The sequence below is a fragment of the Tachypleus tridentatus genome, chromosome 13, assembly GCF_004210375.1.
Source record: "Tachypleus tridentatus isolate NWPU-2018 chromosome 13, ASM421037v1, whole genome shotgun sequence".
NCBI classification, from domain to species: domain Eukaryota; kingdom Metazoa; phylum Arthropoda; class Merostomata; order Xiphosura; family Limulidae; genus Tachypleus; species Tachypleus tridentatus.
Genome location: NC_134837.1, coordinates 131026989 through 131045713, shown reverse-complemented (window position 1 = coordinate 131045713; position 18725 = coordinate 131026989). Strand labels below are relative to the sequence as shown.

General features: G+C 34.4%; 1 protein-coding gene across 6 annotated transcripts in view; it reads right to left on the bottom strand.

Annotated features, from left to right (window-relative positions):
* Positions 1-4416, bottom strand: part of LOC143236622 (multidrug resistance-associated protein 1-like) — an 88806-nt gene extending 84390 nt beyond the window's left edge. For 4 of the 6 annotated variants that reach the window (XM_076474948.1, XM_076474950.1, XM_076474954.1 and 1 more), the window contains exon 1: positions 4267-4416. In XM_076474948.1, coding sequence (XP_076331063.1) covers positions 4267-4305 — 39 coding nt within the window. In that variant the 5' untranslated portion in view covers positions 4306-4416. Of the gene's footprint in view, positions 1-1689; positions 1711-4266 lie in introns of those variants that run through there. The other 2 variants (XM_076474951.1, XM_076474953.1) reach the window with 2 other exon arrangements.
* Positions 4417-18725: the final 14309 nt, after the last annotated feature.

Here is an 18725-nt window from a genome sequence, read left to right as displayed (position 1 = left end):
CTTTCTGAAAGAATTTTCATACAAAACTATCAACATAATTTCACAGAAAATAAATCTCAAAAACAACCTCATACAAAAAGATATAAATTCTAAAATCAACTTAAAACAAGACAACAACATCAAAATTCTAAAAGCAGATAAAGGCAATGCTATAGTTACAATGACCACAAATGAATACATTCAAAAAATAAACAACATCGTGTCAGATACAAACAAATTTAAATTAATAAACACAAATCCAACAAAAACACATGAAAACCAGTTAAACAAAATTCTACAACAAATAATAAAACCAGCATAATTTCAGAAAACATTTATTTTTACCTACGAAAGACCGACTCACGCACACCACAACAAAACGGCATTCACAAACCTGATTGTCCACTACAACCCGTAATGTCGACCTACGAATCATTTAACTACAACCTCGGTAAATATATAGCGTGGGCATTTTCTAAATATGTAACATCAGCCGGCTCCTTTTTCAAATACTCTTTTAATTTCAAGTCTAATCTTAATCGACTAAATCATAAAGCTTTAATGACCAGTTTCGATGTAATCTTACTCTTTAGAGAAGTCCCAACAACTGAAGCCTGGAAGATAACCTTAAAACTATATCCAAGACCTCAACCCATTGATACACTCCCTCAGCAACCAATTAGCAACCCTTATAGAATTCACTACCACCACAACTAGCTTTATGTTCAATAACCATAATTACCTCCAAATAAATGGCCCAAGTATGGGGTATCACACGTCACCAGTTCTAGTCAACATTTTTATAACACAGATTGAATCTCAAGCGATCAATTCAGCCTTACACCCACCACTATACTGGTACAGGTATGTTGATGATACAATTCCTGGATTCACATCTACAGAATACACACTTAGGTTTTTCAATCTCGTTAACTCGATACATCTTAACATTAAGTTCACCCGTGAACACAAAAAACTAACCAAATAGAATTTTAAACCTCAAAATCACTAGAACTCATACACAATTCAAACCAGAAATCCACAGAAAAATCACCCATACTGGATTATACATTCTCTAGGACTCAGCACATGAAACAAAACAAAAACTCAACATATTAAGAAACCAAATAAACACAGCCATAAAACTATGCTCACCCAATAAATTTAATGATGAAATCAGCATAATGAAACAACAATTCATCAACATCAACAAATTTCCTCAAAAAACCGTAGAAAAAATTATACGCACACACCTAGACCAACAACAATAAATCCCAAGATACAACAAACTACAAAACCTTATGCTGCTGCATACCATATGTTCCTGACATCAGCGAAAAAATAACCAACATTTGCAAATAAGTTATAACAAAACACAACATTCCAGTAAACACCAAATTTATTAAAAAACAGGTACAAAACTATGCAAAAACTACATTGACAAACACAACACCAACATAATTTATAAAATACAATGCAACAACTGCCACGACTTCTAAATTGGAGAAACAAGCAGAAAAATGAAAACCAGATTCAAAGAACAAAAAACACGTTCACACGTTTCTGAACACTGCAAATTAAATAAACACAACATGACCACAGAAGACACCCAGTTATTAAGTAGGAAAACAAATATAAATAAACACAAAATCAAAGTAGCCCAACTTATACAGCAACTAAAACCAAAATTAAAACAATATAAAGAAACACCTTTATATTTATACTAATTAATAACGTAACATCCACTTGCAACGCCCCTAACAATCCTGTACCCGTTTATACTCTCGTCCCTAAGGCATGTGTCTATCAACGGTCGCATTCAAATTCTCTCTTTCTTGACCTGAAGATGACCTTCCATTTTGGTCGCACCTGAAATGATTCACAATGAAGCCACTTCAAGAAATTACCCTAAACTGGAACATAACAACACTTTAGCGAGCACCAACAAAGAAAAAGCAGAAGCCTCTAGACATCAACAACAAAACACATAATGACCCAGACATGAACAACTATTTCTACAACAAAGTAAACAACCATGTAACAAATAACATTGAATAATATAAACCATAGTTTCCAATCAATATCATTAATAATACTACTGATAATACTTATGACTATAATACTCTATTGCTCACCAAAAAAATCACATCAACTGAACTCAAACAAGCAATCAAGAACTGTATTTGTATTTTTGAATTTCGCACAAAGCTACTCGAGGGCTATCTGTGCTAGCCATCCCTAATTTAGCAGTGTAAGACTAGAGGGAAGTCAGCTAGTCATCACCACCCACCGCCAACTCTTGGGCCACTCTTTTACCAACGAATAGTGGGATTGACTGTTACATTATAACGCTCCCACGGCTGAAAGGGCGAGCATTTTTGGCGCGACGGGCAATCAAGAACTCAAAAAACAAATCACCAAGAAATGACAGCATACAAACAATTCTCCTCAAAAAAGGCACCCCAAAATTATTTGACCACCTATAAGCTATCTTTAATTTATTTTTCTACTCTGGATACATCCCAGTTTCTTCGAAGATAATATATTAATGTTCTACAAAGAAGAAAAACCAGCTAATAAGGCAAATAGCTATCGACCAATCAACCTGACCAACTGTGCAGGTAAAATTCTTGAACAAATAATAAGTAATTGACTCTTCACATTTTTGGAGATTACTTCAAAATTACCAGAAGAACAAAGCGGATTTAGAAAATTTAGACAAACAACAGATCATTTCATTTGGTTAACTGAAACGATAATAAATAGATTTAATAAAAAAGAATAAAATGCATTGTCGCTTGCTTCCTCGATATCGAGAAAGCATTCGACACTGTATGTCACAATGGTTCCGTATGTACGAAATGGGACTACCGCGAGGAATTATTTGCTGGTTATTTAACTTTTTGGAAAATAGAAAATGTAGAATAAACGTAGAGGGAACTTTCTCGGAGTTCTTCACTCCAGAAGCTGGCGTCCCTCAAGCTGGGGTGGTTAGTCCTATTCTCTTTATCATGTATGTAAATAATATGCCACTTAAAGACCCAAACCATGGATACGCGTCACAGTTCGCTCATGATGTAGCAATCTAGAAATGTGCCCCTACACCAGAAATAGCAGCCACTAACTTACAACCACAACTAAACTGATTAAGTGAATACTGCCAAAAACATAGAATTAAAATAAACACAGCGAAGACACAATTAATGATATTTTCAATATCAACAAAACATCAAAAAGTTCAACCCCAGATCTACATAAACGGAGAGCTTCTCCAAACTTCTTCAAAATTTTTAGGGTTAACATATGATTCTAAACTTACTTGGATAAAACACGTAAATAACATAAAAACTAAAATTTGGTGACGAATAAACTATGATAGGAGTCTAACTGGAAAAAAATTCATGGAACAAAACCTGAAAACATCCTTAAAATATACAAAACATATATAAGACCAGTTGTAGACTATGCAGCTCTTGCATAGATTAACGTAAAGAAACAACTGCTAACCAAACAACAAACATTACAGAATACATTAATTACAACAGCATATAGGGTACCTAAAACCAATGTTCATGCACAAATACTCTAACACACAAACAATACCATATAGACTTCTACATGGTACAATAAAATATCTGGATAAAAATTGCAGAAAAAATGAGCTGTTATGCGAACTAGACAGGTATTGCATATATGATAAAGAGAGTCCTAAACACCTCTCCCTATTTAATTTATACATTAGATCATTAAGTTAAAATTAAGTATGAAAAAATCAATAAAATAATAATAATAATATATATATATATACATGTATATACTAGTGCTAAAATAAAACAGGCCACTTGTGTTATAGACTTTGCCCTGAAAAGGGCCTAAGTTATCTTCATCATTCTGGCCCTCATGTATTTACTTATATACTAACAAGTCCACTCTAACAATGAAAAGGAAGGGAGGAAGAGGTCTAGTGCACCAGACCCTTTCGGGTATACAAAATTTATATACCCAAACACCTAGAGAGAGAGAGAGATTACCTAGGAAGGTCAAAACGTTGTTCTATCCTTATCAATAAAAATGTGTTAATACCCATAACAACCGTTCTTAGATACATTTTTATTTCAAGTGGGTTTCTCGTCATCAAGGATTACTTTTAACATAATAACCACGAATTCACTATTAACTCGTAATACTGTTGTTAATGGAATTATAAGAAACAATAAAACACCTACTAATGTTGTGTACTATCTAAATCATATGGTAACACAAAATATTCAGATTTCTTTAGCTTACCCACAAGGGTGAAGTACAAAACGCCTTCTTTACCAACATCTCCTTGAACCCTAAGAGAGCTTCTTATGTTAACGTACTAACTTTTATACGTTGTTTGGGCAACCTTATCTTGTCTACTACACAAAGTTTCCTTCTTATCTGTATTCTTGCATACAATCTGGTAACATCATTGCAACGTAGTTAATCTATTCTGAACAAAAGGTTTTGTTGTGATTGTATGTTTTGTTCTTATAAAGAAACAAAATATCATATTCCTTAAAAATAAGTTTCTACTTGGCACATAATTATTAATATTGCCTCACCCCACGGAAAAACAACACGCAAGTCCAATTAAACTGTATAACACAAATAGCCGTTAGTTCAAATTAATATACATCAATATATCTGCTATTTTGTAAGAATACACTGAGGATATTGCACGTTTTCTAATACAGCACCTTCAACAGATTGCGTGCACATAACGAAGTTTTGTAGGTTCAGTTTATGAGCAAACGAATGCAAAATCGACGCTGCAAAGAAACTTTATGTATAGATAATTCAACACAGGAAATGCCTTCTCTCCAACAAATCAGCGTCCCCTCAATTCCCAGAAAAAACAAATCCATCCAAACGTACACAAATCCATTGTTCTTTATTATTATATATATATATATATATATAAAACAACATTTTACGAAAAATTTCGATAAACCACTACGCGATTCCTTGAAATACGTTTTTACGAAACATGTTAATTTACGTATTCTTGAAAGGCCGGTAGTATTATATACTTTGAAGATATTTAATGTGACAACTTTGGAAGTACACCCTTGTGCAAATTAATTGAAACAAGACGGAACATTACTTTTTTTTTTCAATTTTTTGCGTTTTATTTCTGAGAATCCAAAAATTACTCACAAATTAATACATGATATGATCGCCTTTATTTTTCAGTAGATCATCAATCCGCTTTGGCATCGAGTCCACGGGTTGACTGCAATATTTACTAATTTTTGGATCGCGGTACCACACCTCAAATTATGGCCTCAATTAGCTCAACTTTCGTAGCACAGTCTTTTCCCCGAAGTCTTTCTTTACAAATCGCCCAAAGATTTTCAATAGGATTTAAGTCCCAAGTGTTTCCAGGCCAGTCCAGCACCTTTCTTCGCGTCGTAGTCATAAAATTCTTCACAAGTTTCGATGTGTGGCACGGAGCCAGATCTTGCTGAAAAATGCCAGTTCCATCTGAAAATCTCTTTTTCAATTCTGGAACGACTCTTCTCTGCAAAACTTCGATGTACTGTGGTCCTCGCATCATACCTTCTATGATATGTAAGCCTCCGACGCCATAGTAGTTGAAAAAGCCCCAAAACATCTTCTTTAAGGGATGTTTTACGAACTTATTGATGTGAGATTCTCGAATTCTCGCACCTGAAGATTTGTGAACATGCAGACTTCTTTGACCCTGTACGAAGAAATGAGTCTCGTCACTGAATAACACCTTCCTCTATTGTTCTTGCGTCCAGTTCTTGTATTTGATACCGTTTTTTTCTTCATTGAGTTGGTAAGAAGTTGTTTTTGACTGGTCTTCTTGCCCTTCTAACGTAATTTCGAATGACGTAATATTCCTCAAAATTTCGTCATATATCCAAAAAATAGATCGACCGTACTGCAAAACACAGCTAATGACGCCGTGTGTGTGAAAAAAAATGACTATTAAAGGAAATCAGCGGGTCCAGTGAACCTACACCGGCCGCCATGCTGAAAATATTTTAAAATTAATTAATTTGCACAAAGGTGTACTTAGTATGATACACATTGCATGTATTTAGTATAACATGCTTTGAAGATATTTGGTATGATGCATTTTGAAGGTGTTTAATATGATTTATTTTGAAAATAATTACTATGTTGGTCTTATTTATGTGCTGATTAATTCAGGAAAAAATCTATACCATTCCAATTTTTTTATTTCCTTTTTCTCCTGGATGTGGATTGGATGAGTTTGTTTGTCTGTAGTTAATCTAACAGTAAAAACAAACTATAATTGAAATGAATATCCATCTGAAAGTTTTATAGCTTTAGTTTCCTTACTGCAGGAAGTAAATATGTTTATATCACACAGAAATTATAGACGTGTAAAGTATCACAGAAGGAGTACCGACAAAATAATCTTAAGACTGTGTGCAAGAAAAAAGCAGATCAATATACCATGTACACAGTAGGATTTGTAACGAATTTACTGTTATACGTTTATTTTAATATCTGCGTTTGTTTCAGTTTGATGTAGGTGGTGTATATCGATGGATGTGTATTACGTGAGTTCCGTCTGTTTTCGACATTTATAGAAGATTCTCGATAGTAAGAATCAATAATATATATTTTACGAAAACACTAGCATATCTTTGAATATTGTTGAACGTTCGAGAATCTCGTCTAATTGATGTAAATTTAGTCGAGACACAGTAATATAGTATTGTTGGTCAGCTACAGTAACATAATAAATTGGAGACTTGTCAGAAATAAATTATAATACTTAACAGATTTCATTTGAAACTATCCTCAAAATGGAACAAAAGAATAAACGTTAATGGTAACACACTGAAACAAATTTTGACAGAAAGTGAAGACATTTACAATAAACACAAGTTTCTAAGAATAAAGCTAGTAGTTGTTTTTATACAGCTGCACGTGATGTGGTCGATTCTTTTAACACAATTTTTTTATTAATCTTTGATCAATAAACACACACGTGCATATTTATCTACTTATCTTCTTTTCGTAAAGATCTTAATCCCAAATAGTTTAATGTCTGGCGATTTTGTGTTTTTAAGTCAATAATTTTAATTTAGTTTTTCTAATTTTTTATTTTGAAATTACAAAAAAATACGTTTAAACCATTATAATACACAATAAGGTTCCTCGCTGAGAAAAATCAGGGGTTCGATTCCCCTCGGTGGGCTGAGCAGATAGCCCTTTGTGGCTTTGCTGTAAGAAAACACACAAAACACACGATGAGAAAAAAAAAAGATAAAAATCTACGACTAGTATTGACGGATTATTTTCATCAGACATTAAAACATAAATGTACCAGTTAGTTACAGAAAAATGTAAAAATCGTTTATTATTATCCTTTAGATTTACTACACAAAAGCTAAATAACATATCAAAGAAAGACTCTTGCATAATAATGGCTGGGCATAACGCGTTGTTCGCAATTTAAGAGACTTAATCAAAACGTAAACTTTGGGCCGGAAATGCTGACAAAAAGATATAAAAAAGTTTATTTTTCTGGTTGAAACATTACAGTTTCTTTGTGCTTGTGAAAAGAGTCAGGAGTTGTTGTACTATGATAATATTACACACTCACCAATTTTTTCTCGAATAATTTCAAAGTACCTTCAGACTCTTCTTTTCCTTGTGCAAATTCCTTGAAAGATAAACTTAAGTCATCTCCAGGTTAACAATGAGAGTTTGCAAACTTAAGAAGGTTGAAACGTTGTTTCCTGCTTTATTTTGGTAAAAGTGTTAATACCCATATCAATTGTTCTGAGATACATTTTTACATTATATTTATAAATATATTCGTCTTATCAATTCAAAATGTTACAATGAATCTCCGACAAAGAATAAGGGAGCATGCATCGTTCTCATATTGAAAAAAATATATATAAAAATTAAACGTTCAAAGCCTTCACCTAGTAAACCAAATCTGAATTTATGAGCAACATTTCTACAAACGCACGAATAAATAATTGAAGACTAGAATTAAAAAAGAACTATTTATGTTGAAAAAATCAAAATATCTCAGTATGTATTAGTACCTTTATTGCTGGTCTAGTATGATACTGGTTCGGCATGGCCAAGGGGTTAAGGCGCTCGTGGGTTCGAATCCCCGTCACACCAAGCATGCGCGCCCTTTCGGCCGTGGGGTCGTTATAATGGTACAATCAATCCACTATTCGTTGGTAAGAGTTGGCGATGAGGGATGATGACTAGCTGCCTTTCTTCTAGTCTTACATTGCTAAGTTTGGGACGGCTGGCGCAGATAGCTCTCGTGTAGCTTTGTGCAAAATTCAAAACCAAACAAACAAAGTATGATACTACAAATTTTAGTTGATTTCCAGGTGTTGCCACACCATTGTGGCTTTTTTAGTTCAATTTACATAGATTTTAATATAGTTTAGAGAGGACTTGTAAAGATAATAATATAACTAAAAGATATTTTTCTTATTACCAATTTAAACCATTTACAAGCTTTATTTTCTACCAGTGGATCCCTCGTTACAAACTTTTCACAGGTTTTGAAAAAAGGTAAGATTTCTGCAGAATCCTGTCAAGATAAATACGATCTTACAAAATAATAATCAGTTTATTTCTAGTTACGTTTAATCACAACCTAAATCTCAAAAACGTCATCTATGAAATTTCGTGTTCCTGCAACGATATATACATTGGAGAAATGGGAAGGAAACTCGCGACAAAAATAAAAGAACATAAATACAGTACAAGACTCATGAAAACACAAAATTCAGCCATTGCAGAGTACGTCACGTCAATTAGACACAGAATAAACTGTGAGAAAATTAGAATTATCGACATAGACAAATTCTGGAAGACAAGTAAAATGAAAGAATCATTTTATATAAACACCATTAAACCTTCACCAAACAGAAATTCCGGATTAGAGGTGAGTAACCTGTGGCTGCCATTGGTTGAATGTACAGGAAATCTCTCCTCCAATCAGAAACGGTGATAATGCAACCAATCATAACACACTCTCCACAACCCACCAAAACACTATAAAAGACCGACAACACCTGCACACACACTGACTTGAGCTAGCCACCGAGCAAATTAGACGTGCAAATATGCTATTCAGAACGAAACGTTCATCCTCGCCAGTCAGGCCGTTAGTGCCGCCCGTAATCGTCGACGGCTTACCGCCGTACCAAGTCGCCACGTTGATCGCCCGAGCCAAGCCTGGGGCAACCATCGAACCGTCCAGGACCCGTATTTTACGCCGGGGAGGAATCCTCATCCAACCAGCTACTACTGCAGACCAAACCTATCTGTGCCAGCCATGGAACACTGAATTTAAAGTAAGTTGTTCCCCGACGAAAAGTCCAGTCAATCTTTATTCTGTATTCCTCAGGGGGCGTCGACCCATCAATTCAACCAGAAGAAATTAGACAAACCATAGAACCCCAAATACAAGCCAAGGTATACGCAGTTTATCGAATTTATTCTAAGAACAGTAATCATCCCACACACTTCATGAAGATAGTAACAACATCGAAGTACAGTGCCGACTGTATTTTACGAGATGGCTGCTATTATCAAATATTTCATTTTAGAGCCGAACGCCCACATCGACGACCACTCAAGAATGGTTCAAACCAAGCACCCAGATATCGCAAACAACCAACGGAAATCTTCCAACAAGAAAATACCAAAATACCGCCGAGTCCAGACCGTATTAGAAGAAACATGAAGACGGATTCAGACAACCCGACTCAGAAGAAGACAACACCCATTGTTAGCAACACGCCAAATTCCAGTAGTTCAAGAAAGAAAAAAGGACAGTTCCTGCCAGACTTCAATCCTAGTTCCACAGAATTCAACAACCAGCCAGACTCAAACCATTACGAAGATAACCATCGACGCGACAGCACAAACTGAAAAACAATCTACCTCCACGCAGAAAACTCAAACCAAAATCTCGAGAAGAAACAAAGCATCACAGACCAGCGAAGAAAAACTCACCGAAGAACAGACAGTAGTTCCACCACCAAGACCACGTTTCTCAGTTGCACCAATGGGCTTCAAGTGTGGAAACAAGTTCATGATGAAGTTACCACCCGATCTACAAGACTGCAGCTAACAGTTTCCACGTACACCATCAACGTAGTTCATCAGTTTTTTTTGTTTTTGTTTTTTTCTTTCTTTCCCAGCTACTTCCGGGCACGGTCTGGGTAAATTATTCGGCGCCCAGGCCGTGAAAGTGGGTTTTCTCGGGACACTCCCGTTTTCCCCCACAGCAAAATCTCTGGCATCGGACCTGTAGGTCCCAGCCTCATTCTGAAAAGGGCCGTTTTCCCAGTCAAGGGTATCTAATCAATTACAGTAAATTTTAAAAACCAATTCGCCAGCCGCCAGTGTACTCCATCCTCGAGCCAAGGTCTGGCTCACTTCACTTTCGCTGCTTTCGTCCAGTTCTCCCGTCCTTCCTCTCACTCACAAATACACCACTACATTATTTTTTTTGAAATGTTAAAAATAAAGTAAAAATTCCACGGATATCTTAAAACATTTCTCATGTAAGGGGACGAAGAGGAACAACAAAGTTCCTGAACACCCCAGTTGGGGAGAGAACTCTTTTGATTTCTCTCTCTCTAAACTGAACCCCTGCCACGTTAGTTTAGTTTAGTTTCACACACACTAGCCAAGGCAGCTTAACAGACTGATGGGACTGAAATTATCTGGATTTATCCTGTTTGTTTCTTTGGAATCGTGGTTATGATGGCTCTTTTCAAAGTATCGGGGTAAACACATCACATTCCTTGGTATCACTTTCGACACAAAACTAACATGGAAAAAACATGTTAACAGCATACACTCCTCAATTAGAAAACGCATTTCACACTTAATGACTCTAACCAGCAAACACTCAAAATGCTCACCAAAAACCATTATTCAAATATACAAGGCTTACATCCGTCCGTTAATAGAGTATGGATGTCAAGTCACATATAATATGTCAAATAACACACTCCAGAAAATCCAAGTTCAACAAAACAAAATACTAAGATCTGCATTCAGACTACAATTATACACTCCCGTAAATTATACAAATCAAATCAGTAACTTACCAACGCTAAGAAACAGACTAACAAAAAGGTCACACAAGTACTATTTAAAAGCAGAACACAGAAACAAACTAACTGCATCACAATGTAAATTAGCCAATGCACCAACCAAATTTATTTCACCATACAACATATTTCAGAAATTACAAATCAAACAACAGAGTACATAAAGGGCAAACCTCATGCAAATATTTTGTATTTTCTTTTTCAGGTCTCTGGCAAAGGAATATTAATTATGACCAACTTCACTCCTTCACCCAAAAAGAGTCAAATAAAAAGAAAAAAAAAACCAGCTAAATTCAATAACCTTCCACGAAAGGGGCCGAAGAGAAACCACAACGTTCCTGAACACCCCAGTTGGAAAGTGAATTCTTCTGATTTCTCTCTCTTTAAACTAAACCCCTGCCACGTTAGTTTGCGTTTGCACACACACAACATGCTACACAGCAAAATTATTGGGTATCTCTATACCCAGGCCCTAAAAAAGAGGTACGTTATCCTGTATTGCACTATTCTTATAGCTTCCTTCACTCCTGTGCTTCATGCAATACCTACGTCAATTTATTTCCCTGCCCTCTTTTGCTCCTCCCCCGCCCCTGACACCTCTTCCCCCATTCTCAACATAGCTCGTCCCTTCTTTTCTCCTTCGACTTCATTTGTCTCCTCCACGGCTCCATTTGTCTCCCCAAAGGTCTTTAAAACCAAAACGCCTACCAAGTTTTTATTATTATTACACACACTGATGCTCGGCGTAGTTTCCTTTTCGAAGGAGACGATGTATACGCCTGACTGGAAAGTAAAAATCTCACTCGGAAATACGCCCATTAACATGAGCAAACACATCACACTCCTTGGCATCACTTTCGACTCAAGACTAACATGGAAAAAAACATGTTAACAACATACACTCATCCATCAAAAAACGCATTTCACATTTAATGACTTTAACTAGCAAACACTCAAACTGCTGACCAGAGACCATTATCCAAATATACAAGGTTTACATCCGTCCGTTAATAGAATATGCATGTCATGCCACATATAATATGTCTAACACACTACAGAAGGTCCAAGTACAATAAAATAAAATACCAAGAGCAGCAAACAGACTACCATCATACACTCCCGTAAATTATGTACACCAAATCAGTAACTTACCAACTCTTAGAAACAGACTCAGAGAAATATCATACAAATATTACTTAAAAGCAGAACACAGAAACAAACTAACTGCATCACAATGTAAATTAGCCAGTGCATCGACAAAATACATTTCACCAAATACATATTTCAGTAATCACAAATCACATAAGAAAGTATATAAAAGATAAACCTCGTGACTATAATATTCAGATCTCGGGCACAGGACAGGTAAATCTTTCGGCGCCTGTCCTGTGAAAGTGGGTTTTCTCGAGGCACTCCCGTTTTACCCCTGGGCCTGGAATGGCCTAGCGCGTTAAGGCGTGCGCTTCGTAATCTGAGGGTCGCGGGTTCGCGCCCGAGTCGCGCTAAAACATGCTCGCCCTCCCAGCCGTGGAGGCGTTATAATGTGACGGTCAATCCCACTATTCGTTGGTAAAAGAGTAGCCCAAGAGTTGGCGGTGGGTGGTGATGACTAGCTGCCTTCCCTCTAGTCTTACACTGCTAAATTAGGGACGGCTAGCACAGATAGCCCTCGAGTAGCTTTGTGCAAAATTCCAAACAACAACAAAAACAACAACCGTTTTCCCCCACAGCCAAATCTCAGACATTGGATCTTTAGATCCCAGCCAGGGCAACATTAGTGCCCAGCTCTGAAACGGGTAAACTCGCGTTGATATTTACTTTGACATCTGCTGGTTGGATTCTGGCCTGGCTGACCTCTCCGGTGCCGCCTTTGTTTGACTCACCAGTTAATTATATTCTGACCAATCCCACTTCTTCACCTCAAAAGCCAAAATAAAGGCAAAAACCCCATGTAAATTTCAATAATTTTTCACGAAAGGAGACGAAGAGGAAACACAGCGTTACTGACCACCCCAGTTGGAGTGATAATTCTTCAGCCTTCTCTCTCTCTAAACTAAACAAACTCCTGCCACGTTCGTTTGCGTTTACACACACTGACTTGAAAACGAAAGGCAGAAGACTTTCGAAACGTCGTCCTCTACAATTGTGTCTCCACAACAGGCAGTTGTCATAAATTCTACAAAGTTTCATCATGAATACTCTGTATAAACAATGTTGGTTATTAAAACTTGGATGGGAATAACCTCAACAGTGTAATGAAAAAAGGGGATCTTGGTGTAATGGTTGATTAGTCTCTATCTAAAGCCATCCAAACAGTGTACTGTTCCTATTGGTAGAGCAAACAGAATTTGATGTTGTATCAATAGAAATACTGAATACAAGTCTAAAAATGCTATGATTTCATTTTACAGACCACTGGTTAGGCCACATGTGGAATATTGCATTCACCCTTAGGCTCATTATCTTAGGAAAGACATTGAATTGTTGGAAATGGTTTGGAGAAGGGTTAATAGAATGGCGTCTGGAGTGGAGGGGTTGTCATACGAGGAGAACCTGAAAGTTCTTAAATTTTTTCTCTCGAAAAAAGAAGAGTTAGGGGAGATATGACTGAGGTGGTTAAGATCGTGTAGGGTGTTGATATATCTTTTTTTTCATATTTAACAGTGATAGTAGTAGGACTACAGGACACAAATATAAATTTTGGCACAATAGGGGTTGTCTTCAGCTACGACAGTTTAATGTTTCCAACAGGGTGGTGAACATTTGGAATGTGTTGCCTTTCGACGTTGTGGGGCCAGTATATTTTAGGAATTTTCAGAAAAGCTTGATGAGGATGTGAATGATAAGTGCTGGCTTTAAGATTTTGCTTATTTTTTAAATTAATTTACTTCAGAGGATAGAATGGCAAAGATGGATCAACATGTCCCATGTTGTCTAAAATGTTATGTACAAGTTTTCTTAGTTTCACAATATTCTCATTATTATGTAATTACTAAAAGCTCTTATATAACAGAAAATTGTGATGTTTGTACAATAGCTAATCATATCTTGCATATACATTTTTATTTTAGCATAACTTGTGTTACAGAGTTCTCATTGGACAGGCAGTTTACACAACTCATTGAATGTTCTATGCGAAAGCAAATGTTGCTATTTATTTTTCAAAATACAATGCTTATTTACATGCACTTAAAACTCAAACGTTAACAGCCTAACAAAAAAATGCCACTGTTAACATAATATTGATCTCTGTAATTAGTTGGTTTTATCCTAGTAACAGAAATTGAGTGAGACTAAATACGTAGAGGTTACAAACTGTCATTGAATGATATGGCTACAGTATTGTTACATACACAAAAGCTGATGCAAGTTTATTTTTGTAAATTATATGACTAATGCACATGTAATATAATTATAGAAGACAAAGGTAAATATACTAGAGCTGTATATAGAACTGTATACCATAAAAGTACATACCAAAACAGATACATATCTTCATTTGTACGTATTACAAGACTCCATGCTGTTTAAGAGAAGGTTAGCAACTATTAATTCACAGAAAAACAGTTTTTAAAAATATGGACAACCTGCTGTTGAAACAAGTAAGTACCAATGACACTTCAATATACTATACACATTAATACAACTTTTTGTAACCTCTGCACTACGTATAAAATAGAAATGCTATTGAGATAGAGAATTATTTCGTGTGTAAATATGCATCCTGATACTATTCTCAAAGAATTAAATGAACAAGATGTCAACACAGATCATCTAGAAAAATAACTGGCTGAAGGACACTGGAAGTTGCAGACTCATTAATAACTAATTTTCTAAATATACACACAGAAGATCAAAAAAGTAGAAGTACATCTACAAACACTAGACTATAAACCACTTGTGTTTGAATAGTTCAACTATCACAAATAATTTTGAATGCGATGATGAAGAACCCACTTTTTGGAAAATAAAAGTTTAGAGATTGAAATAGAAAACATTAGTATTGGATGCTATACATGAAATGTTTTCTAGATTTAATCAGTTTGAAATTCTTATTAGATTAAATTATTATAAAGCTAAATGTGGTGTTATAGTTGAATTAGTAAGTGCATTAATTGTAAGCCAACTTCACTTACCATTAAAACTTCAACACATAAACATCATCATCCAAATAAAAAAATGTTTGTTAATAAAACAAACTTAAATATATGCAACCAGCAACATTTAATGTGTATTAATACAGGATGTTCTGTGTGAAGTGATTACTTTCCTTTATGATTTATGTGAATAAATACAGCAATGGAAATACAAACATTAATCTAAATAAAGACAAATTTAAATAGGCAAATCTGAAGTCTTTATAAAATTCTGGATGAATACAAGGAGATGTTGTGGGAAACGTTTAAAACGTTTATATGAATAGAAAATATGTATATCCTACTTTAAAATATCAAAATAAAATAGTAACAATGGATAATGAAAAAAACATTTCACTTACAATTAACAAGTACAGGTAAATACTAGTGACTAAGATTTAATTAGAAATTGGTTTATGTTAATGAAAGAATAGAAAATTATAAGATTAATGAATGTCTTTCCTTTTAATCAATTATAACCCGAACAACTATGATAACTTTAGTGATTTACTGATTAACAAACAGTTAAAACTATTGAAATAAAAGAATACTTCAAAATATATTCAAATACTGGCCTGGATCATGAAAAAGTACAGTATATCATTATAAAAGTTTCCAAATTATATATCTAAAACTAATGAACATTTTTATTTTATCATTAAATCAAGTTATTTTCCTGATTATTGTGAAATAAGTATTGCAACCGTAATACCTGAACCAAATAAGAATTAAACTAATCATTTAAGTTATAGGAGTATAATTTTGTCCAGATATATTAAAACCATTTTACAAGAAATTATATACATATGCAAACAGATTAAAGTCTTAAAAAGTCAAATGAACACCAATCCGATTGGGCTAACAGAAAGTTTCATACTTGGTTTCAGTTCTAGACAAGCTACAGGTTGCTTATTTATATATATATATACACTTAATTTGAAACAATGTTTTCATTTTTAAATTAATACATGATTTTGGAAGATAGACAAAAAATGTTAGTAAAAATTGTATAAATTTATTATGCTTAAAAGCTAGTGTTCCTCAAGGAATTATTCTTATACCCTTAATTTATTTTTATACAAATGGTATATTTTGTCTTATTATTAACAATAAATTCAAACAGGCTAATATGTTAATGATATAGTCTATTTGATTTTTTTTCTGCTGGAAATTCTTTGATAATACACAATTTCTAACTTTCATAATTTTTTATAGAAGGTATTACACAGATCAAGAAAACTTCTCTGAATTATCAATGACATTATTGAAACCATTAATGAAATCAGTTGATACAAAAAATATTTTGGAAGAATATGTCATAAGAATAATCATACAGATTGCCCGATTATAAAAGATTGAACCATAGTAGACATGCTTAAAAATGTATATCAAGAACAAAGACTGTTGTGACCAAATAATGAAGATAAAGCAGAAATACAGTTTCTTTTGGAATATGCATGTTTCCCTTGGTCTGATATTTCAAGTTATTATATAGATTCTTTGCAAATTATACATAATAATGATCTAAGATTGACATCTAAGCTACCCTTATCTCCACCTATTAAAATATTAAATCAAAATTGTTTTTTTCCCCTTTCCTACAACAAGCCTGTAAACTTCCAAAAACTATAAAGCTAAGTTTTGTTCAAGTGTAATTATCTCTTTCATTCTAAAACATTGCTATATACACTTTAAACTTTGTAAATATTTTTTCATAAGTTTGCTTAATATATGAATGAACCTTTTCTGCAAACGTTTCCAAACAAAACTACCCATGGTTCTTCTTATAAGCAAGAGTTATGTTGAAAACCTTGTGCAACCGTGGAAAATCATCTACTGGAGAAAATGGTAGAGATTACAGACCAAGCTTTAAAGAACACAAAGATACAGTTCATCTCAAAAACACCAACACATCAGCTATTACTATACTTGCCAATGATACTGAACACTAAATTGATTGGAAAATAACTACAAAATAAGAAATCTTGAGAGCTTTACAGGTGAAAAATCACACCTTAAAAAACAGCCAATCTGATTTTTGCATTCTCAATCCTCTGAACCAATCACTCCAAAATCCAAGAACCAATTAGTAAAACATATACACTGTACAGACCTCTGTCTCAATCACATGGTCCTGTTTGATTATTAATGATAACATGTCATAAAACTGTTACTACTTCCCTGTTTCAACAGCAAGCTGTCCATATATAAAAAATCTGTTATAAATGTCTTTATGCTTTTCTTTGACCTTATTCTCCTAAAGAAATGCCCACCTTTTTATTTTCTCAAGTACAATTTTTGAAGTGAATCCCCCAAAAGAAATCTTGCTCATAGTATTCAAATGAAATCTTGAAAACACAGATACTATTTTTTTACCACAGGTGGAAGCTTAGGCACACACACACATTTCTACAGATAAATCCACATCTAAAGAATTATTCTCCCTCGGAATATCATCATTTCACATAGCTGAATGCTTTAATACACCCTTATGTACATATAACATTACAATTAAATCCATTTCTTTAATGAGTATGTAAAAAATTTACAAGACGAGAACATTATGAACAAGAGCACAGTATTTTCTGTAGTTTATGGCCCTAAGGAGGCCTATGAGTGTAAAACAGTCTGCCTATACGTGCATGCTAAATAAGCTCTTCCAAATACCATATATTAACACTGTTGAGTTTCCAATCTTCAAAGGCATTGTGCATTCTGGATAATGTTGCAGTATTAAGATTTAATTTTCTATGTTAATATAATGGTTACAGATACTTAATAATATAAAGGTACTAGCCAACCATGAGATTAAAACTACTGAACACATTCTGGGAATTAGAACCTTAGACTTATAAAAGTAAACATAGATTTGACCCTTTAGCCATGTTCTATTATCAGTAATATTACTGTTTTACACATTACAATATAAATTTTTTCACTAATCCATAAATCAAATTACCTTATATCTATTCTGTAACTGTCTCAAATGATGGACTACTCTAGCTTTGTTCACTATAACTCAAGTTTATTCTAACAGCTGGATAAATAATCTTAGACCATTATGTGTACCAGCTGACCTCCTCTCCATATGACAGGCACTTCAAACTTACCCGTGACATTAGATTTTTATTATACTAATACAAACTAGTATTAGTCAGATTTTCATTCATGGAAACAACACTGCATCAGATAACTAGAACTACATTATAAAAAATCAAAATGTAATTCTTGGCAGGTATGCTGAAGTCTTTGAACAGTTAGGACAGCCATCTTGATTCAGATGCTGAGAAATTTATGATAATGGAAAAACCTTACTAACAGCAGCATTATTACTGGCATATATATATATCAATACGAAAGTCTTGAGATTATGAAAAACTATATTATAATCATGCAGTTAAAGGCAGGTTTTGCACATTCATACAAAACTCCAAACTGGACAGCCTATAGAACTTTTACAGATTGAAAA